This window comes from Sapajus apella, unplaced genomic scaffold, assembly GCF_009761245.1.
Source record: "Sapajus apella isolate SASKATOON/1434 unplaced genomic scaffold, GSC_monkey_1.0 scaffold77, whole genome shotgun sequence".
Classification (NCBI taxonomy): domain Eukaryota; kingdom Metazoa; phylum Chordata; class Mammalia; order Primates; family Cebidae; genus Sapajus; species Sapajus apella.
Window position 1 is genome coordinate 1,776,895 of NW_022437017.1, and position 21,484 is coordinate 1,798,378.

The 21,484-nt window shown below is 52.0% G+C and overlaps 1 protein-coding gene across 2 annotated transcripts in view; it reads left to right on the plus strand.

Annotated features, from left to right (window-relative positions):
- DNMT1 (DNA methyltransferase 1) overlaps positions 1-19,028 on the plus strand; it is a 53,337-nt gene extending 34,309 nt beyond the window's left edge. For both annotated transcript variants that reach the window (XM_032251840.1, XM_032251841.1), the window contains 19 exons: positions 1,503-1,600; positions 1,809-1,956; positions 3,360-3,475; positions 3,664-3,868; positions 4,283-4,416; positions 6,816-6,989; positions 8,254-8,475; positions 9,768-9,960; positions 10,801-10,885; positions 11,080-11,208; positions 11,661-11,943; positions 12,177-12,318; positions 13,700-13,866; positions 14,282-14,459; positions 14,988-15,183; positions 16,197-16,363; positions 16,634-16,750; positions 18,101-18,191; positions 18,672-19,028. In XM_032251840.1, coding sequence (XP_032107731.1) covers positions 1,503-1,600; positions 1,809-1,956; positions 3,360-3,475; positions 3,664-3,868; positions 4,283-4,416; positions 6,816-6,989; positions 8,254-8,475; positions 9,768-9,960; positions 10,801-10,885; positions 11,080-11,208; positions 11,661-11,943; positions 12,177-12,318; positions 13,700-13,866; positions 14,282-14,459; positions 14,988-15,183; positions 16,197-16,363; positions 16,634-16,750; positions 18,101-18,191; positions 18,672-18,706 — 2,880 coding nt within the window. In that variant the 3' untranslated portion in view covers positions 18,707-19,028. The remainder of the gene's footprint in view (positions 1-1,502; positions 1,601-1,808; positions 1,957-3,359; positions 3,476-3,663; positions 3,869-4,282; positions 4,417-6,815; positions 6,990-8,253; positions 8,476-9,767; positions 9,961-10,800; positions 10,886-11,079; positions 11,209-11,660; positions 11,944-12,176; positions 12,319-13,699; positions 13,867-14,281; positions 14,460-14,987; positions 15,184-16,196; positions 16,364-16,633; positions 16,751-18,100; positions 18,192-18,671) is intronic.
- The last annotated feature ends 2,456 nt before the right edge of the window (positions 19,029-21,484 follow it).

A 21,484-nucleotide genomic window follows, 5' to 3' on the forward strand; every position in this document is an offset into this window, starting at 1 on the left:
GGGCGCGGTGGCTCAAGCCTGTAATCCCAGCACTTTGGGAGGCCGAGGCGGGTGGATCACGAGATCAAGAGATCGAGACCATCCTGGTCAACATGGTGAAACCCCGTCTGTACTAAAAATACAAAAAATTAGCTGGGCATGGTGGTGCATGCCTGTAATCCCAGCTACTCAGGAGGCTGAGGCAGGAGAATTGCCTGAACCCAGGAGGCGGAGGTTGCGGTGAGCCGAGATCGCGCCATTGCACTCCAGCCTGGGTAACAAGAGTGAAACTCCGTCTCAAAAAAAAAAAAAGTAGTAGTGCTAGGCTGTGGGTGCATATTCTTAACTTTGATCAAGATTTCTATCCAAAATGGTTTTACCAACTTATCATTCAAGCAGTGTGCATTCTTGTGTCCTCACACTGCCCATCTGGCTTCTTAACCTTTGCCCATCTGGAGAATGGGAAGGGAATTTTATTTCTCACTCACCTATCATACTTCTAATGAGGTTGGATATTGCTTTTTTTTTTTTTTTTCTTGTAGAGACAGCATCCTGCTGTGTTGCCTAGTCTCAAATTCCTGGCTTCAAGTGGTCCTCCTGTCTTGGCCTCCCGAACTGCCAGGATTAGAGGCATGAGCCACTGCACCCAACCAAATATGCACATTTTTAAGTTTTCCTTTTTTTTTTTCTTTTTCTTTTTTTTTTTTTTTTTGTTGTTGTTGAGGTGGGTTTCACTCTGTCATCCAGGCTGGAGTGCAGTGGCATGTTGGTAGCTCACTACATCCTCAACCTTCTGGGCTCAAGTGATCCTCCACCTCAGCCTCCCAAGTAGCTGCGAACACAGGTGCACGCCACCATGACCAGATAATTTTTTAAAAATACATTTTGTAGATGGGATTTTGCTATGTTTCCTAGGCTGGTCTTGAGCACCTGAGCTCAAGCAATCCTCCCACCTTAGCATCCCGAGTTGCAGGGACTACAAGAATTTGTCACCATGCCTGGCTAATTTTTAATTCTTTTGTAGAGATGGGATCCCAGTATGTTGCCCAGGCTGGTCTTGAACTCTTGGATTCAAGTGATCCACCTGCCTTAGCCTCCCAGTGTACCGGTTCAGACATGAGCCACCATGCCCAGCCTAAAAGTCTTAATTTACTATTTGTCTCATGGTTAATTGTTACTAAGGGCTGTGTGATTCACCTTTTTTTTCCTTTTTTGAGACGGAGTTTCGCTCCTGTCATTCAGTCTGGAGTGCAGTGATCTTTGGCTCACAGCAACCTCCACCTCCCAGGTTCAAGCAATTATCCTGCCTCAGCCTCCCAAGTAGCTGAAATTACAGGTGCACCCCACCATACCTGGATAATTTTTATATTTTTAGAAGAGATGGGGTTTTACCATTTTGCCAGGCTGGTCTGGAACTCCTGATCTTAAGTGATCTGCCTCCTCGGCCTCCCAAAGTGCTAGGATTACAGGCATGAACCACTGTGCTTGGCCCTAATTTGCCTTTTTAATGCCATTTTTTTCAGGTGTGTCAGCAGCCTGAGTGTGGAAAGTGTAAAGCCTGCAAGGACATGGTTAAATTTGGTGGCAGTGGACGGAGCAAGCAGGCTTGCCAAGAGCGGAGGTAGGTCAGGCCGAGTCCTCCTCCCATGGCAGAGGACTTGCTGGCTGATGGTGGATTCACCAGGGCAGAAGGGCCCCGCCATGTGTGGGACAACAGCAGGATTCCTTCATTAGGCATTGTCTCCGGGGCCTGTCCCTGTTAGGAGGAAAACAGCCCCGGTGGGTCTCACTTAGAAAAGTGGCCTTAGGTATAACCAGTGACATTGCAGGTGTCCCAATATGGCCATGAAGGAGGCAGATGACGATGAGGAAGTCGATGATAACATCCCAGAGATGCCATCACCCAAAAAAATGCACCAGGGGAAGAAAAAGAAACAGAACAAGAATCGCATCTCTTGGGTTGGAGAAGCCGTTAAGGTAACCCTTGGAGCCCCTTGGTTGGCTGTGCTCCCAATAAGCAGGTTGCCTCCTATTATCTTGCCAACCTGACCTCTTGGGCAGCCTGAGCCCTGGCAACCGGAAACCTGCCTGTTTATCCCTGAGAGGAGCAGGACTGGCCAAGACCATGTTCCGTGGCTCAGCACCAGCAAGGCATTTTTGTGTGGCCACAAGACTCATTTCTCCTCATGTTCCAAAATGGACATTTGACACAGTTCTAGGGGCATCAGGCAGGTGAGCCCTCATAGCTTGTTTTTCCATATTGTTTTGAGAGAGTCTTGCTCTGTCACCCAGTCTGAAGTATGGTGGTGCAATCTCAGCTTGCTGCAACCTCTGCCTTCCAGGTTGAAGCAATTCTTCTGCCCCAGCGTTCTGAGTAGCTGAGATTACAGGCATGCACCACCATGCCACGCTAATTTTTTTGTATTTTTAGTAGAGACTGGGTTTCATCATGTTGGCCAGACCGTTCTTGAACTCCTGGCCTCAATTGATCCACCCACCTCAGCCTCCCAAAGTGCTGGGATTACAGGCAGGAGCCACCATGCCTGGCCCCTCATAGCTTGTTTTCAAGAGAGCTGTCACATCCCCCTCAGGCCTGGGGTGGGTGTTTTTGGAGCGCCAGCAGATGGCCTCCGATCTGTGGTCATCAGCTTCTCTGAGGGTCAGTTTGTTTACCACAATGTGAGGGAGAGGAGTGAGTATCCTCGGTGTTGCGTCTCTGATGTCCGTAAATTAAAGATGCAATCAGTTCATGTAAGCATGAGGCTTGCCACCTGCTGGCTGCGTGGGCCATGGCTCAGCCCCTGCGGGAGGATAGACATGGGTACTGGTGCATGGCATTTGTGCCCCTGCAGGGTGGGGGCCGGGGAGGAGGCTAGGGCCTTTCAGAGGTGACACCTGGGTTGAGATGGAGAAGGTGGGGTAGGAGCTAGCCACATGAAGACCTAGGAGAACGCTGCGCTGAGGTGGCAGTCAGCTGAGCTTGTTGGAAAAAAGGGAGGCCCCTGCAGCTGGAGTGGCCTGAGCCAGGGGGTGACAGGCAAGACAGGGGTCAGGGGTCAGACTGTGGCCTTATAGACCACGGTGAGGTGTTAGGGGCTGTGCTGTTAAAATTGAATGCGGGAACCCGAGTGGCACAGCAGAGGTGGGAGGGATGGGAACGCCCTTGACTGCAGCATCCAGCCAAGGAAGGTGGATGTTCTGATTTTTTATTTATTATCAAAACCCTTGTAGAACAGGGTGCTCTCTGTAGCCACAACTCTTCATTGATTTCTTAATGAGATTGAGTCACGTTCTTATATAAAGTAACAGTGGACCATGCTGGTCAAGCCCAGCAAAGACCCTCAAAATGATCCTCCCTGAACTTATCCTCTCCTTTTCAGACCGACGGGAAGAAGAGTTACTATAAGAAGGTGTGCATTGATGCGGAAACCCTGGAAGTGGGGGACTGTGTCTCTGTTATTCCAGATGATTCATCAAAACCGCTGTACCTAGCAAGGTTTGCATTGTGTTTTTTCTTGACTTCTGCGTGCACTTTCTCATCATCAAGCCTGTTTTGCCAAAACAGCACCAGCAGCTTTTTGCCCTAGATGAAAACTGATTCAAGGATGAGTTCCCCTGCACAGACGCAGTCACATTCTCTGGCCAAGTTAGAACTTTCTCCCCATGCCCGTGTTCCAATTCCAGGGTCACGGCACTGTGGGAGGACAACAGCAATGGGCAGATGTTTCATGCCCACTGGTTCTGTGCTGGGACAGACACGGTCCTTGGGGCCACGTCGGACCCTCTGGAGCTGTTCCTGGTGGACGAATGTGAGGACATGCAGCTTTCATACATCCACAGCAAAGTGAGGGTCATCTACAAGGCTCCCTCTGAAAACTGGGCCATGGAGGTGAGTGCCTGGTGCCCCTCGCGAGCCTCTGCCTTGCCATGCAGGGTTACTGCTGATGTGCATTGTTTTGTTCTGATTTTTTTTTTTTTTTTAATTTGAGACAGAGTTTTACTCTTGTTGCCCAGGCTGGAGTACAATGACGCGATCTCAGATCACTGCAACCTCCACCTCCCGGGTTCGAGTGATTGTCCTGCCTTGGCCTCCCAAGTAGCTGGGATTACAGGCACCCGCCACCAGGCCTGGCTAACTTTTTTTGTTTTTTGTATTTTTAGTAGAGAAGGGGTTTCACCACATTGGCCAGTCTGATCTCGATCTTCTGACCTCAGGTGATCCACCTGGCTCAGCCTTCCAAAGAGCTGGGATTACAGACGTGAGGCACTGTGCCCAGCCTGACACGCATTCTTATCTCCCAAGGGAGGCATGGATCCTGAGTCCCTGCTGGAGGGGAACGATGGGAAGACCTACTTCTATCAGCTATGGTACGATCAGGACTACGCGAGATTCGAATCCCCTCCGAAAACCCAGCCAACAGAGGACAACAAGTTCAAGTGAGCGCGGGGGCCTGGCTCGGGGACAGTATGCACTTTGAGCTTGCATCGCTCCCGTTTCCTGTGCACTTCTGCATGGTTGGCTTCCCCCAGGAGCCCCCCACTTAGTATTTCTTGCTCATCAAAGACCAGCCTATGGATGATGCTTCAAGTGTGTAGTTGGCCAGGAGTTGCTTTAAGTGTGTAGATGATCTGGTGTTGGCTTTGTAAGAGGTTTCTCTATTCAGGAACAGGGTTCATCTTCCCATTTCCAGACTTCCCATGTGTTCTTAGCATGTGTGCCCCAGCTCTGGCGTGTTTTTGGCTGTTATTTTCCTCTGTAAATGAGACCTTTTATTTGATTCTGTTCTAACTGGGTGACTGCTTTGAGGGAGGCCTTTTTTCTTTACATCCAATACCCCATACCTTCTTTCTAATCTCTGTACCTCACTTGTTTCAACTAAAAGCATCAGTCAGCACCCCCAGAGAAACAGGTGGCAATCAGGGCGAGCCGGGGAGGCCAAGAGGGCTTCCCTGGGTGCATCTGCGCTTCTCCCATAAGCCTTGTGCTGGCTTTGGCTTGATCTCTTTTTATTCTTATTTTATTTTTTTGAGATGGAGTTTCACTCTTGTTACCCAGAATCGCAGGTGGTGTGATCTCGGTTCACTGCAATCTGCCTCCTGGGTTCAGTTCAGGCGATTCTCCTGCCTCAGCCTCTGAAGTAGCTGGGACTACAAGTGCCTGCCACCATGCCCAGCTAATTTGTGTATTTTTAGTAGAGACTGGGTTTCACCATGTTGGCCAGGCTGGTCTGGAACTACCGACCTCAGGTGATCTGCCCTCTTCAGCCTCCCAAAGTGCTGGGATTACAGGTGTAAGCCACTGAGCCCAGCTTCTATTTTTATTTTATTTGTTTATTTATTTAGAGATAAGGTATTCCTCTATCACCCAGGCTGGAGTGCAGTGGTGTGGTCACAGCTCGTTGTAGCCTTGACTTGCTGGGCTCAAGTGATCTTCCCACCTTAGCCTCCTGAGTAGCTGGGACTGTAGGCATGCACCACCCTGCCTGGTTAATTTTTTAAAAATTTATGTGGAGATGGCGTCTCACTGTGTTGGACAGGCTAGTCTCACACTCCTAGGCTCAAGTGATCCTCCTGCCTTGGCCTCCCCAAGGGCTGGGATTATGGACATGAGCCACCATGCTGGGCCTTGCTCTCTATTTTTAAGGCCATCTTCAACTCTCCTTGAAGGGCTTACTAGTCAAGGATAATATTGAACATCCTCAAATACCTGTTGAGCCTTTTTAGAGAGAACAGTAGGAGTCTTTGCTAGATTGAGTTCCTCACTGAGCCGCTTGAGACTCTTAGTCATAGTGTGTCCTTTTTTTTAATTGCATTTTAGGTTTTGGGGTACATGTGAAGAACATGCAAGATTGTTGCATAGGTACACACATGGCAGTGTGATTTGTTGCCTTCCTCCCCATCACCTATATCTGGCATTGCTCCCCATGCTCTCTCCCCAACTCTGCACCCCCCGCTGTTCCTCCCCTATTTCCCCCCAGCAGACCCCAGTGTGTGATGCTCCCCTCCTCCCTGTGTCTATGTGTTCTCATTGTTCAACACCCACCTATGAGTGAGAACATGCATTGTTTGATTTTCTGTTCTTGGTCAGGAGTTTGCTGAGAATGTTGGTTTCCAGCTTCATCCATGTCCCTACAAAGGACACGAACTCATCGATTTTTATGGCTGCATAGTATTCCATGGTGTATATGTGCCACATTTTCCCTGTCTAGTCTATCATCGATGGGCATTTGGGTTGGTTCCAGGTCTTTGCTATTGTAAACGGTGCTGCAATGAACATTCGTGTGCATGTGTCCTTATAGTAGAACGATTTATGATCCTTTGGATATATACCCAGTAATGGGATTGCTGGGTCAAATGGAATTTCTATTTCTAGGTCCTTGAGGAATCGCCACACTGTCTTCCACAATTGTTGAACTAATTTACATTCCCACCAACAGTGTAAAAGTGTTCCTATTTCTCCACATCCTTTCCAGCATCTGTTGTCTCCGGATTTTTTAAAGATCACCGTTCTAACTGGCGTGAGATGGTATCTCAATGTAGTTTTGCATAGTGTATTCTTAACCGTATTCTAGATCCTGTTTGTTGATATCTTAGGGTTTTTGTATCTATGACTCAAGTGGGATTGGCTTGATTTTCTTGCTTTGTTCTCTCTGGGCTTTGGTCTCAAATCGGTGCCTTCAAAATGTGAACACAAAGCACGAGAAAGCCACTTCCTTCGAGCATCTGCAAATAATTTCTCTTGGTCACTAGAGTCTCTGGATTAAGCTGGCAGTAGCCTCTGCGGCCACGGCCGGCCACCTCAGGGCCTTATGTTTCTGTCCCTTCATTTCCTTCAGGTTCTGTGCGAGCTGTGCTCGTCTGGCTGAGATGAGGCAAAAAGAAATCCCCAGGGTCCTGGAGCAGCTCGAGGACCTGGACAGCCGGGTCCTCTACTACTCAGCCACCAAGAACGGCATCTTGTACCGAGTTGGTGACGGCGTATATCTGCCCCCTGAGGCCTTCACATTCAAGTGAGTGCCCCCTTGGAGCAGCCGGGGCCAAGGCACTCCAGACAGAGTCAGGCTGGCTTTGTGGTGTCCCCCTCCTCACAGACATCCCCCACTCCTCCACACCAGCTGTTGCCCCAGCCATCACATTGGCATAGCTGGCAAACATAGAACATGGAGTATAGACTGACTGCAGTGCCATCGCAGAGCAAAGCTGAGTGTCAAAAGTCAGAACTCAGTGGTGTGGCTGGGCGTGGTGGCTCACGCCTGTAATCCCAGCACTTTGGCAGGCCAACACGGTGGGGTGGGGATCACCTAAGGTCAGGAGTTCGAGACGAGCCTGACCAACATGGTGATACCCCCATCTCTAATAAAAATACAAAAATTAGCTGGGCGTGGTGGTGCCTGTAATCCCAGCTACTTGGGAGGCTGAGGCACATGAATCACTTGAACCTGGGAGGCGGGGGTTACAGTGAGCCAAGACTGCGCTACTGCACTCCAGCCTGGGCAACAGAGCGAAACGTAGGCTCAGTAGCTGCTGTCTCGCTCACACGAGGTGCCCATCATGGGTCAGCAGAGGGCTTCGCCTGTTGTGTCCCTTGGATATCTGGGCGGCTTGAGTCAGAAGCTGCCAGTCTCCAAGTCCAAGGGAAAACACACAGGACATTCCCCAGGCAGTGACTTGCTATTAGGTTACCTCTGCTCACTTCACATGCCAGGAAACACAAGATGCCAAGCAGTCGGGAGGCAGGAGCCTGGGGTATTTGAGCGGTATCGGCTACCACTGTAGCCAGTAATGCGCAGAGGGTGAATGCATGCTTCAAACTTTGAGACTGAATCTCCAGCTAAATTTTTTTCCCCCCGAGACAGAGTCTTAGTCTGTCACCCAGGCTGGAGTGCAGTGGTGCGATCTCAGCTCACTGCAACCTCCGCCTCCCAGGTTCAAGCGATTCTCCTGCCTCAGCCTCCCAAGTAGCTGGGATTACAGGTTCGTACTAATTACACTTGACTAATTTTTGTATTTTTAGTAGAGACGGGGTTTCACCATGTTGGCCAGACTGGTCTCAAACTTCTGACCTTGTGGTACACCTGCTTCGGCCTCCCCCCAATGTGCTGAGATTACAGGAGTCAGCCACAGCACTCAGGCTAAATCGTTTCTTAGGGTACTCATCTAGCTGCCTTAATTCATCAGGTGTTTGACTTTCAGTGATTATTGTCAGTCAGCTCAGCCAAACTGAGCACTGCAAGGTGGAAGGTTCACTGATAGCAAATGGGTGCTTCTCCGCAGCATCAAGCTGTCCAGCCCTGTGAAACGCCCACGGAAGGAGCCTGTGGACGAGGACCTGTACCCAGAGCACTACCGGAAGTACTCTGACTACATCAAAGGCAGCAACCTGGATGCCCCTGAGCCCTACCGAATCGGCAGGATCAAAGAGATCTTCTGTCTCAAGAAGAGCAATGGCAGGCCCAATGAGACTGACATCAAGATCCGGCTCAACAAGTTCTATAGGTCAGCTGAGGCCTCTGCTTTTCCAGAAGGCTCTGCCTGAAGCAGGGTTGTGACAGCACCCACGGTTGTTCTAAGTTAGGTTGAAGTAGCTGTTTTTCCAAGTGTTTCTGATGATCGTTGGACTGACAGTGACTAGAATTCTAGCTCCTAGCCCCCACTTTTAGGTCCTTATTATAATTCTGCAGAGCCCTTTTTCCAAAAGAAACCCTTAAGCTGGCCGGGTGCTGTAGCAAAGACTAGCTGGGCGTGGTGGCACATGCCTGTAGTCCCAGCTACTTGAGAGGCTGAGGCTGGAGGGATCACTCAAACCCAGGAATTTGAAGCTGCAGTGAGCTATGATCTCACCACTGTACTCTAGCCTGGGTGATAGCCAGACGCTGTCTCAAGAGAAAAAGCGGCGGTAGAGTGTCTGGGCACCCCAGAGAACCTGCCAAACTCCATCTGCAACTGTCCAGGTTCTGTCCCGCTGTCCCCACCTGTTCCCAGGTCCTCCTTTCTGTCTCTGGGATTTTTTCTTTCCCAAGCTTTTGACCTAAGTCCATTTTCTTTTTCTAAGACCCAAGTAACTGGCAGTGATTATGCATGAACCTGAAACTAACCTGTACAGAAAGGTATATACTTGTCTCACCTCTTAGCTAACGTAGATCAAAGATTTCCTGAAGCCTTTGTAATAACAGGAAAGAAAACAGAGTTCTGAGTGGTACAGGCAAGAGAAACACACTCTGGAGAGGCTGCTACCGGGAGGTGGGCACAGCAGGGCAGGGCCAGGAGTGCAGAGCAAGCAGCCAAGCTGACCTAATGGAGGGGAGTCTTTACCCTGTGGTTCCCTAACTGGGAGGGGTCTCCCCTAATGTGGGGAGGGGATGTTTTTACCCTGTGGTTCCCTAACTAAGCATGGGGGTGGGGGTCCCTTACCTTGTGGTTCCCTAACTGGGAGGTCTTCACCCTGTGGTTCCGTGATTGAGGGGGGTCTTTACCTGCGGTTCTCTAACTGGGGGGTCTTTACCTTGCAGCTCTCTAACTGGGGGGTATTTATTCTGCAATTCTCTAACTAGGGCGTCTTTACCCTGAAGTTCCTTAAATGGGGGTTCCTTACCTTGCAGTTTCCTAACCAGGGATGTCTTTACCTTGCAGTTCCCTAACTGGGGGGTTCTTTAACTGGTAGCTCCCTAACTGCGGGGGGGGGCTCTTTACCCAGCAGTTCCCTGGGCACCCCAGGAACGTGGTACTGTTTAGTTTGGCATAAGCTAACCACAAAGGAGAGCTTCTAACGAGGCCTCTCCCGCTCGCAGGCCGGAGAACACGCACAAGTCCACCCCGGCGAGCCACCATGCAGACATCAACCTGCTCTACTGGAGCGATGAGGAGGCCGTGGTGGACTTCAAGGCCGTGCAGGGTCGCTGCACCGTGGAGTACGGGGAGGACCTGCCCGAGTGCGTCCAGGAGTACTCCATGGGCGGCCCCGACCGATTCTACTTCCTTGAGGTGGTGCCTCTGCTTGCTAGAGGGAAGGCTTCGGGGTCAAAGTTGGCCAGAAAGGAGTCTGATACTGGGTTATGCACAAGGCGGCTTGGCCGCAGGGTTTATAGCTTTTGCAAGAAGTGGGTAGCTGGCTGAGGTGAGGGTGTTCTGCGAGAGTTTTGCAGGGGTCTGGGCAGTGCCTGCAAAGCTGCAGTTGTCGCAGGATTCTCCATAGAACAGATCTGTGAGATTCAAGTTGTTCCAGCATTTAACACTCCTGGTTTTTAAAAAATGCTTTGTTAGAGAATGTAATGTTTTAGTATCCTGGTGCAACTAAATGTTAAGGACCATGAGGCAGCCTCCAGCAGCCTGACTGTTGCCTTAGCATGATTTGAAAAAGGCACCCCTGCATCTGGGTCCCTTGGGCTAGGTACCCACATCCAGGCCCAGCCCACATGACTGCATGTGGCCCTGGTTATGGAGAGGCCCCCGAGTCAGCTGAACAAGCCAATGACTTGTAAATGGTTGGGGCTTTCCGTGTTCTCTTAATACAGCTATGTTTCCCCAGGCTTAGATGAGGATAGCCCAATTGGGCAGCAGACTCTGCATAGCACTTTTTCCTCTTCTAGAACAAGTAGTCCAAGTGCTTACAATTGCAGGCATTTCAGCGTCAGATTAAATGTTAGTATTAATAAAAGGGGTTGTTTTAAGTTTCCATTGTAGCAAAATCAAACTCCTCTTATTGGTGGCTAACTGGTCATGGCCCCGCTGAGGGAGAAGTTAAGTGACTCTCAAGTTGCTGTCTTGTGTTAGAGAGGAGACCAGTGTGTTTCCCTCCTAAACGATTGCGGTGCTCTTTTTCAGGCCTATAATGCGAGGAGCAAAAGCTTTGAAGATCCTCCCAACCATGCTCGTAGCCCTGGAAACAAAGGGAAGGGCAAGGGAAAAGGTACGTCACTGTTGGGTTTCTTTTCAAGTCATTCTTTTGTAACTCGGAGGCTGCCTCGTCAATCACTCAGTGTAAAACCGCTTCTGGTGTTAACGACTCTGGGACAGTGAGGCTGTCTGAATTAACAAGGCGCTGAGAGCAAGGTAGGACTTGGACTCTGACGAGGGTTTAGTCTCTGGCTTCTCCCCCTCCAGGGAAGGGCAAGCCCAAGTCCCAAGCCTGTGAGCCAAGTGAGCCGGAGACCGAGATCAAGCTGCCCAAGCTGCGGACCCTGGATGTGTTTTCTGGCTGCGGGGGGTTGTCAGAGGGATTCCACCAAGCAGGTAAGCATCCGTAGGCTCCATCTCTGAACACCTGGTGAGCCCGGATCAGGCAGGTGCCACCTGAAACACGTTCCATCCCCTTCCTGACTCAAGAATCTCCTGAGGCTGGGTGTGGTGGCTCATGCCTGTAATCTCAGCACTTTGGGAGGCCAAGGCGAGTGGATCACCTGAGGTCAGGAGTTTGAGACCAGCCTAGCCAACATGGTAAAACCTCGTCTCTACTAAAAATACAAAAATTAGCTATGTGTGGTTGTGTGCGCCTGTAATCCCAGCTACTCAGGAGGCTGAGGTGGAAAAATTGCTTGAACCTGGGAGGCGGAGATTGCAGTGAGCCAAGATCATGCCACTGCACTCCAGCCTCGGGGACAGAGCGAGACTCCATCTCAATAAAAGAAAAAAAAAGAATCTCCTCCTGGAGAGTTGAAAGCGTGCCTTCGTCCTTGGTTTGCCAGGCATCTCTGAGACGCTGTGGGCCATCGAGATGTGGGACCCCGCAGCCCAGGCCTTCCGGCTGAACAACCCCGGCTCCACGGTGTTCACAGAGGACTGCAACGTCCTGCTGAAGCTGGTCATGGCTGGGGAGACCACCAACTCCCGCGGCCAGCGGCTGCCCCAGAAGGGAGATGTGGAGATGCTTTGTGGCGGGCCGCCCTGCCAGGGCTTCAGCGGCATGAACCGCTTCAACTCACGAACCTACTCCAAGTTCAAAAACTCCCTGGTGGTCTCCTTCCTCAGGTAAATGGGTGGAAGCCCCCAGTGTTGCCTGCCTGTGACCAGACAGCCGAGGGCTGTGCCACGTGTCAGCAGTGGTCATTTTCACCCTGCACTGAGGCCTCTGCCCCCAGAAGTTCAGAGCTCAGCTCTCGATAGGGAGAGACTTTGATAACATTCATGAGGGACTTCCAGCACATTGGGTCACTTCTCCCCTCTGTGGGGGTGACTCCTGCAGTCTCTCCCACCCACTACAGCTACTGTGACTACTACCGGCCCCGGTTCTTCCTCCTGGAGAACGTCAGGAACTTTGTCTCCTTCAAGCGCTCCATGGTTCTGAAGCTCACCCTCCGCTGCCTGGTCCGCATGGGCTATCAGTGCACCTTTGGCGTGCTGCAGGTGGGCCCTGGGGCCGGGATGGGCAGACAGATGTGGCCACTTGTAACGCGGCCTGCAGCCAACCATCCCTTACTGAAAACGGTTCAATGGCACAGGCCTGCCATCCAGGCAGCAGAGGCTGGCATGATGCTCTGTCTTGCTGGCTGGGTCAAGTGAGATGCATGCTCAGCCAGTGCCCAACAAGTCCACCTCTAGCATCTCTACAGCTGTGTTCTCGTACATGCCCAGGAGGATTGGCTACAAGGGGCTTCTTGACATGCAGCTCCCGGGCTCCATTTCCTTGATGGGAAGGGCAAGTAGCACACCACAGAGCACAGAGTAGCATTGAGTCTGCACAGGTGAGGGGAAGCGAGGTGCTCAGAGCCATGTGTAGGCACAGCTGTTCGATTGGCCTGAAAGACAGTTGTGCTTCAGGTAACTGTGCACACAAACTCCCACAGGAGGCCAAGGGTTGCACTCTAGGTAGCCGTGTCTGCAGGGGCAGGGATGGGGTTTGTCTGTGGGGCCCAGGCCTTATCTGAAAAGCATCCTCAGTCCTCTGTATCAGCTCAGCGATTGAGGGCATAACTAAAAATGAAGCAGCTAGGCCGGATGTGGTGGGTCACACCTGTAATCCCAGCACTTTGGGAGGTGGAGGCGGGCGTATCACGAGGTTATGAGTTCAAGACCAGCCTGAACAACATGGTGAAACCTATCTCTACTAAAAATATAAAAATTAGTTGGGCATGGTGGTGCATGCCTGTAATCCCAGCTACTCGGGAGGCTGAGGCAGGAGAATTGCTTGAACCGAGACCCAGGAGGCAGAGGTTGCAGTGAGCCAAGATTGTGCCACTGCACTACAGCCTGGGCTACAGAGCGACACTGTCTCAAAATTAAGTTTTTAAGAAGTAAATAAAAATAAAAATGAAGCAGCTACCCAGATCAGATGCTAGCACAGGATAACCTGAGTGGGCAAGCACTCGGCTGTCTGCCCCCAGTTCAGCCTCAGGGCGACTCAGGCTCACCAGATAAGACCTGTTGCAGCTGGTTTCTCTGTCCTTGTGACCACAGTCGTCAGGGAAGCGGCACGGATCCTCATCTCTGAGCCTGCCTTCTCCCCAAATGCTAAGACCTTGGGGCCCTTGCAGTGCTCTGAGAGCTGGCCGCACTTGCCCGCAGGGTTTGCTCCCATCGTCCCCAGTGGCTGCCCCTTGGGCTCAGCTGCTTTTGGTCTTTATCTGCTCTGACCAGGAGGAGCACACTTGCTGGGGGTAACGGGATTCTGCAGGTGTGCTCCACACCAGCCAGCCACTCTTGAGTTGGGCTCCTGACCGTAGGCCTGTGTCTGGCCATTCCAGTTGGGGGTGTCTCACTGACGGTGCGGTTGTCTGTCCCCCCACAGGCCGGTCAGTATGGCGTGGCCCAGACGCGGAGGCGGGCCATCATCCTGGCTGCGGCCCCTGGAGAGAAGCTCCCTCTATTCCCGGAGCCACTGCATGTGTTTGCACCCCGGGCCTGCCAACTGAGTGTGGTGGTGGACGACAAGAAATTTGTGAGCAACATAACCAGGTAGGTGGCCCCCATCGCTCCTCCGTGTGCTGCGGAGCAGGCCTCGGTAGCTCACGGGGCCCGTGAGTGCTCCCTGGTGAATGAGGCTTGGGGAGGAGAGGATGCTACGGCATCCAGCCTGCAACACGGCACTCTACTGCACCCGGTTTCTAGTTCTAACCCTGCGTCATCTGCTCCCAAGTAGATGCTGTGTGCAGAAGTCGGCTGCACACTTGGCTGTGGTTGTCCACAAAGCCCACACCATAGCCCCATCCCCCTTGCAGATGGCCTCCAAGGCACACTGCCACCCATGTGACCTTGGGCAGTGCTGTGACCTCTGGAGAAGGTCATCTGAGCAGGCAGGGGGTGACCCCCATGATGAGGGGACAGCTGCTCCGTGTGTCCCCAGTGGTGTCAACTTCCTGCTGTGTTGCAGGTTGAGCTCGGGTCCTTTCCGGACCATCACAGTGCGAGACACGATGTCTGACCTGCCGGAGGTGCGGAACGGAGCCTCGGCGCTGGAGATCTCCTACAACGGGGAGCCTCAGTCCTGGTTCCAGAGGCAGCTCCGGGGCACACAGTACCAGCCCATCCTCAGGGACCACATCTGTAAGGTAACGGCACCCCTACAGAGCAGCTCCTCCTTGAGGCCCAGCCCAGCAGCCTCAGGGGAACAGTCAGAGCCTGCCCAAGGCTCAGCGGGGACGTGGAATCTGATCCCAGGCTCTTCCCCCTGAGTCCTCAGCCCGTGCATGACCCCTGGCTTCTCTCGCACAGTCATGGGGAGTGTCAGAGCTCCCACAGTCCTGAACTCAGTCTGGAATGGTGTCTAGCCACTGCCCACCCACCCCTGCCTCCCCCTTCACTGCCTCTACCCACATGTTTTCCCAGGATGCCAAGACCAGCTCTTGACCCTCCCCCACCCTAAAGGCTCAGCCTAGATTCACACACTGCCCCACCCCTGCACTGCCCCACATCCCTGCCATGGCCTTTAGCCAAGTGTGCCATCCTGACTGTCTCTTTCCCAATGGGCGTGAGCCCCAGGGGCCTTCCTGGTCACCATGGTGTTCCCAGCACCCAGCCCACCATGGATGCTCGGATGCTGCTAACACAGGGTGACAGCTGGGCCCCCACACTTTCAGGACATGAGTGCATTGGTGGCCGCCCGCATGCGGCACATCCCCTTGGCCCCTGGCTCAGACTGGCGAGATCTGCCCAACATTGAAGTGCGGCTCTCAGATGGCACCATGGCCCGGAAGCTGCGGTACACCCACCACGACAGGAAGAACGGTCGCAGCAGCTCCGGGGCCCTCCGTGGGGTCTGCTCCTGTGTAGAAGGTGCGGTCTGTAGGCTGTGGTTCCCGGTGGGCTCGGGTAGGACAGCAGAGCCCTGGGGCTTTGGCCCATGAATCTGGAGGCCAGGTCAGGGCACAGACGCACCAAGACTAGGTGTCCCAGAGACGGTAGCTGCTGACTCTGTTAAGTAATAAAAGCAGGCTAGGCCAGTGGCTCATAACAATAATCCCAGCACTTTGGGAGGTCAAGGCAGGAGGATCGCTTGAACCTGGGAGGTTGTGGCTGTGGTGAAATGATTGTGCCATTGTTCTCCCTCCTTGGAGGCTGAGTAAGACATCAGACTGACAAGCACTGACAGGTCACTGGAGCGGCGCCCGCCGGGTCTGGACAGGAAGGAGGCTTCTGTGCCTGTCACTGGGTGGGGCCGGGGACAGCACAGTCTCTTCGGAGGGGACACCTGCTGGCCATCAGGTATCACCAGCACTCGAAGTGGGAAGACGGCCCACAGTAGGGACAGGGTTGCGACGTCTGAGTTGAGGCAGAGATTGAGCCAGAAGGAGCAGGCTACAACCCATGGGGGTGACAGAAAAAGAAAAAAATCAATAATAAAAACAGGTCAGGTGTAGTTTAATTCTAGCACTTTGGGAGGCCGAGGCAGGCAGATTGAGACCAGACTGACCAACATGGTGAAACCCTGTCTCTACTAAAATTATAAAAATTAGTGGGGTGTGGTGGCATGCACCTGTAATTCCAAACTACTTGGGAGGTTGAGGCAGGAGAATTGCTTGCACCCAGGAGGCAGAGGTTGAAGTGAGCCACGATCATGCCATTGCACTCCAGTCTGGCGACAGAGTGAGACACTGTCTCAAAAAATATATAGTAATAATAATAAAAGCAGTGCCTAGAGAACGAGGATTGTTTGTTGTTCCACCCCAGAAGGCCCCTTGCACAGGAGATGCCGTCTCTGCCTCCCAAAGCTCTAAGAGCCACTGTCCCCCATCCCCAGCCTTCACCCCATCCCGTAACTGCAGCCTGATCACTGTCCTCTCTTCCAGCTGGCAAAGCCTGCGACCCTGCAGCTAGGCAGTTCAACACCCTCATCCCCTGGTGCCTGCCCCACACTGGGAACCGGCACAACCACTGGGCTGGCCTCTATGGAAGGCTCGAGTGGGACGGCTTCTTCAGCACAACCGTCACCAACCCCGAGCCCATGGGCAAGCAGGTAGGTAGGGAGGGGTGTCTAGCGGCCTGGGTTAGGCTCTGTACTTGGAGGCCCAGCTGGATGGAGGTGTGAGCTTAGCCCAGTGGGAGACAGCACCCCGGGACCCCAGGCACCTAGCCTCCTCTTCCTCCCACCCCCTTTGTGTCCATGGGACAGGCTGGCAGGCCAAGGCCAAGTCTGGACTCTGCCATGGTACCAATTCCCTCCCTGTCCCCCATGGTGACCCGGCCTGGGTATTGCTGCCCTCACCCACCGCTTCTCTCCCCACAGGGCCGTGTGCTCCACCCCGAGCAACACCGTGTGGTGAGTGTGCGGGAGTGTGCCCGCTCTCAGGGCTTCCCCGACACCTACCGGCTCTTTGGCAACATCCTGGACAAGCACCGGCAGGTCAGTGGGGCGGCGCCCGCCAGGTCTGGACGGGAAGGAGGCTTCTGTGCCTATCACTGGGTGGGGCCGGGGACAGCACAGTCTCTTCGGAGGGGACACCTGCTGGCCACCGGGTAGTGCCAGCACTCGAAGTGGAAAGACAGCCCGCAGGAGGGATGGGGTTGAGACATCTGAGTTGAGGCAGAGATTGAGCCAGAAGGAGCAGGCAACAACCCATGGAGGTGATAGCTTGATTGCTGAAGGTTAAAATGAACCTGTACCTTTGTTCCTACCTGCTTCTCAGGTGTGAGGTTCGCTTAATGAGTTAGTCTTAGTTAAGCGTATTTTCATCAACACAGGGCACGCACATGGCTTAAAAACCAGTGTCCAGGGTTCTTTGAAAACCATGTTTCACCCCTCCCCCTCAAACCTGGTTCTCAGGAAGCGGCCACTCTTTTTTTTCTCTTTTTTTTTTTTTTTTTTTTTTTTTGAGATGGAGTTTTGCTTTATTGCTCAGGCTGAAGTGGCAACATCTCAGCTCTCAGCTCACTGCAACCTCCAATCCCTGGCTTCAAACAATTCTGCCTCAGTCTCCTGAGTAGCTGGGATTACAGGTGTGTGCCACCATGCCTGGCTAACTTTTGTATTTTTAGTAGAGACAGGGTTTCACCATGTTGGCCAGGCTGGTCCCAAACTCTTGACCTCAGGTGATCTACCTGCCTCAGCCTCCCAAAGTGCTGGGATTACAGGCCTAAGCCACTGTGCCCTACAGGGAAGCAGCTGGGAGTGAAATGTGTCTAGGTGGCTCATTTGTCTTTATTTTTCCTGAGACAGGGTCTCACTCTGTTGCTCAGGTTGGAGTGCAGTGACATGATTTCTGCTCACTGCAACCTCTGCCTCCAAGGTTCAAACGATTCTCCCACTTCAGCCTCCCGAGTAGCTGGGATTACAGGCACATGCCACCACGCCCTGCTAATTAATTTTTGTATTTTTAGTAGAGACAGGGTTTCACCATATTGGCCAGGCTGGTCTTGAACTCCTGGCCTCAAGTAATCCACCTGCCTTGGCCTTCCAAAGTGCTAGGATTACAGGTGTGAGGGACTGCACCCAGCCCCGTGTGTCTTTATCTTGAGTCTTTCTGAAGCTGTTTAAAGTCCCAGTGATACATAGCTGTGGGGTGGGATGATGGGCCAGTTGGAGGGTCCGAGGGCCTTGTGCTGGAAGGGCTTTGGGCCCATGTGAGCAGGACCAGAACCCCCTCCCCAAGGGGCACAATGCCCATGTCATCCTCCATCTGAGCAGGAGCTGGCAGCACACCTGCCCCCGGGCCTGGCTGTCCACATCAGGCGTTGCCCTTCTCCCCTCCCGCAGGTGGGCAATGCCGTGCCGCCACCCCTGGCCAAAGCCATTGGCTTGGAGATCAAGCTCTGCGTGTTGGCCAAAGCCCGAGAGAGTGCCTCAGGTATGGTGGGGTAGGCTGGGCTTCCTCTGGGGCCTGACTGCCCTCTGGTGGTACATGCAGGGACAGCCGCCAGCCACTGCTCTGGGCTCGGGGATGGCCCCATCTTTCTAAGGGGCTGCTGTGAGGACTGAGTGAGTTGCCTGTGTCGAGTGCTTAGAGCAGGTGTGCTGCACGAAGCAGGTGTGTAGTCGGGCTGGGTGCTGAACAGGCCATGGGGCCATGTCCCTCACTCCTGCTCAGTAGGTCTGGCTTGTCAGGCAACTGCCTCAGCTGCTCACTGGAGCCTCTGGGTCCAGGACCCTCAGGGTTTGAGGAGCGTTCAGTCCCCATGAACTCCTTAGCACTCTGCTGCTGATTGGGTCAGCCGCGCCATTGGCACCTGGGTGTTAACCTTTCCCAATGGACCGTGTCTGTTGCACTCGTTAAGTAGTGACACCATGCATGTTCCCCAGAGTGACTTCTCCTTTTATTTCCCTTCAGCTAAAATAAAGGAGGAGGAAGCTGCTAAGGACTAGTTCTGCCCTCCCGTCACCCATGTTTCTGGCACCAGGAATCCCCAACATGCACTGATGTTGTGTTTTTAACATGTCAATCTGTCCGTTCACATGTGTGGTACATGGTGTTTGTGGCCTTGGCTGACATGATGCTGTTGTGTGAGGTTCGCTTATCAACTAATGATTTAGTGATCAAATCGTGCAGTACTTTGTGCATTCTGGATTTTAAAAGTTTTTTATTATGCATTATATCAAATCTACCACTGTATGAGTGGAAATTAAGACTTTATGTAGTTTTTATATGTTGTAATATTTCTTCAAATAAATCTCTCCTATAAACCACCCTGGGTGGGGACTTGTGATTTGCATGGGGCTTCTGGCTGAGGCTGGACAGGATCAAACTCCTCCACGCTGAAGGCAACCCGCACGGAGTTTGAAGCTAGCACCTGTTTGAAGCTAGATACTCCGTGTGTCTCTGTGTCTGTTCAGAACAGAGTCACATGAGTTGATCCCCATGACAAGCAGATGGAACTTGATAATGTAGGTTCCAGGAAAGCCTTTTCACAGAATGGTGTCAGCCAGCCTTGGGCATGGCTGCTGGCCCTCCTTTGGTCTGGAGTGAGTCATGATGCCTGGCAGTGGAGTAGCCATCCTGTGACCATGAGGACAGAGCTCTCTGCAGCAACTGGTGGAGCAAGAAGAGAAGTCATCACGGAGCTGCGCTTGGAGCCCCAGCCACCCTGTCCCCAGGCAAAACCCCTTCTTTAGCTGTTTTTTTCATTTCAAATATTTATTTATTTTTAGACAGTCTTGCTCTGTTGCTCAGGCTGCAGTGCACTGGGACAGTCTCGGTTCAATGCAACCTCTGCCTCCTAGGTTCAAGAAATTCTTCTGCCTCAGCCTTCTGAGTAGCTGGGATTTGCAGGTGCCTATCACCACGCTTAGCTAATTTTTGTATTTTTAGTAGAGATGGTATTTTGCCATGTTTGCCAGGCTGGTCTCAAAATGTTGACGTGATCGCTCACTTGAGCCTTCCAAAGCGCAGAGATTACAGATGTGACCCACTGCGCCCAGCCTTCTGTTAGCATTTTGTTTTTGTTTTTGTTTTTTTGTTTTTTTTTTTGAGACACAGTTTCGCTCTGTCCCCCAGGCAGGAGTGCAGTGGTGCAATCTTGGCTCTTCGCAACCTCCGCCTCCTGGGTTCAAGCGATTCTCCTGCCGCAGCCTCCTGAGTAGCTGGGATTACAGGCATGCGCCACCACACCCTGCTGATTTTGTATTTTTAGTAGAGATGGGTTTCTCCATGTTGGTCAGGCTGGTCTCGAACTCCCGACCTCAGATGATGCATCCACCTCAGCCTCCCAAAGTGTTGGGATTACAGGTGTGAGCCACTGCGCCAGGCCAGTGTTTTCTAATAGTGACAACGCTTTCATGTGTCTGATGACCACTGGATGTACCCCTTTTCTGTGGAGGCCACGTGACTCTTTGCTGGGAGCTCCCTGGGCGTTTGGGATGACTACCCCTGCCCAGTCATCCTGGCTCGTCGTGGCTCTGCCATACAGAGACTTCCCATTTTTAGGAAGTTAATTTATTTATATTTGTCACTGAGTGGTTTTCGTAGCCTGCTTATTTATTTTTGAGATGCAGTCTTGCCGTGTAACCCAGGCTGGAGTGTGGTGGCGTGATCTTGGCTCACTGCAACCTCTGCCTCCCAGGTTCAAGCAGTTTTCCTGCCTCAGTCTCCCAGGTAGTGAGGATTGAGCAGTGGGGATTACAGGCATGCACTGTCAGGCCCAGCTAATTTTTGTATATTTAGTAGAGACGGTTTTGCCATGTTGGCCAGGCTGGTCTCAAACTCCTGACTTCAAGTGATCCTCCTGCCTCAGCCTCCCAAAGTGCTGACATTACAGGTATGAGCCACTGTGCCCGGCCTTTGTAGCCTATTTAGAAACGCCTTCCCGCCCCTCATCAATAGATCTTAAACGTATATCTTCCATATTTCTGACTTTCTAATTTTAACACGTGAATCACTTCTAAGGACTAAAAATGGGAATCTCAGCTTATTTTTTGAAGACTTATAATAAACGCACATGGCAAAGTGCAACAGCTCAGTTTGACAGATGGTGTAAAGTTCCCCCAGCCGAAATATTTTTTAAAATATACTTTTTGCTGCTTTTTTAAGCTAAAATTTCATTTTAAAGCATATAATGAGTATAATGAGTTTTCTTTTTCTGGATTCCCAGGCACCTTGATTAAGGCAACTGAGTCCTTGTCTCCTCACAAGGTCACACCATATATAAATAGAAGGATAAGAGCTCATGTGCCTATTGTCTGTTTTTTTACTTCTGTGAGACAGGGACTTGGTCTGTCACCCAGGCTGGAGTGCAGTGGCCTGATCTCGGCTCATGGCAGCCTCCACGTTCTGTGTTCAAGTGATGCCCTGCCTCCAAGTACTGGGACTACAGGAGTGTACTAACTATGTTTATTTATTCTGAGATGGAGTTTTACTCTTGTTGCCCAGAGTAGAGTGCAATGATGCAATCTCAGCTCACTGCAGCCTCTAGCTCCTGGGTTCAAGGGATCTTCCTGCCAGCCTCCCAAGTAGCTAGGATTACAGGCATGTGCCCAGCTAATTTTTGTATTTTTGGTGGAGATGGGGTTTTACCATGTTGCCCAGGCTCTTCTCAAACTCCTGACCTTGAGTGATCCGCCCACCTCAGCTTCCCAAAGTGTGGGATTGCAGGCATGAATCACCATACTCAACCTAATTTTTATTTTTGTAGAGATGCAGTCTCACTA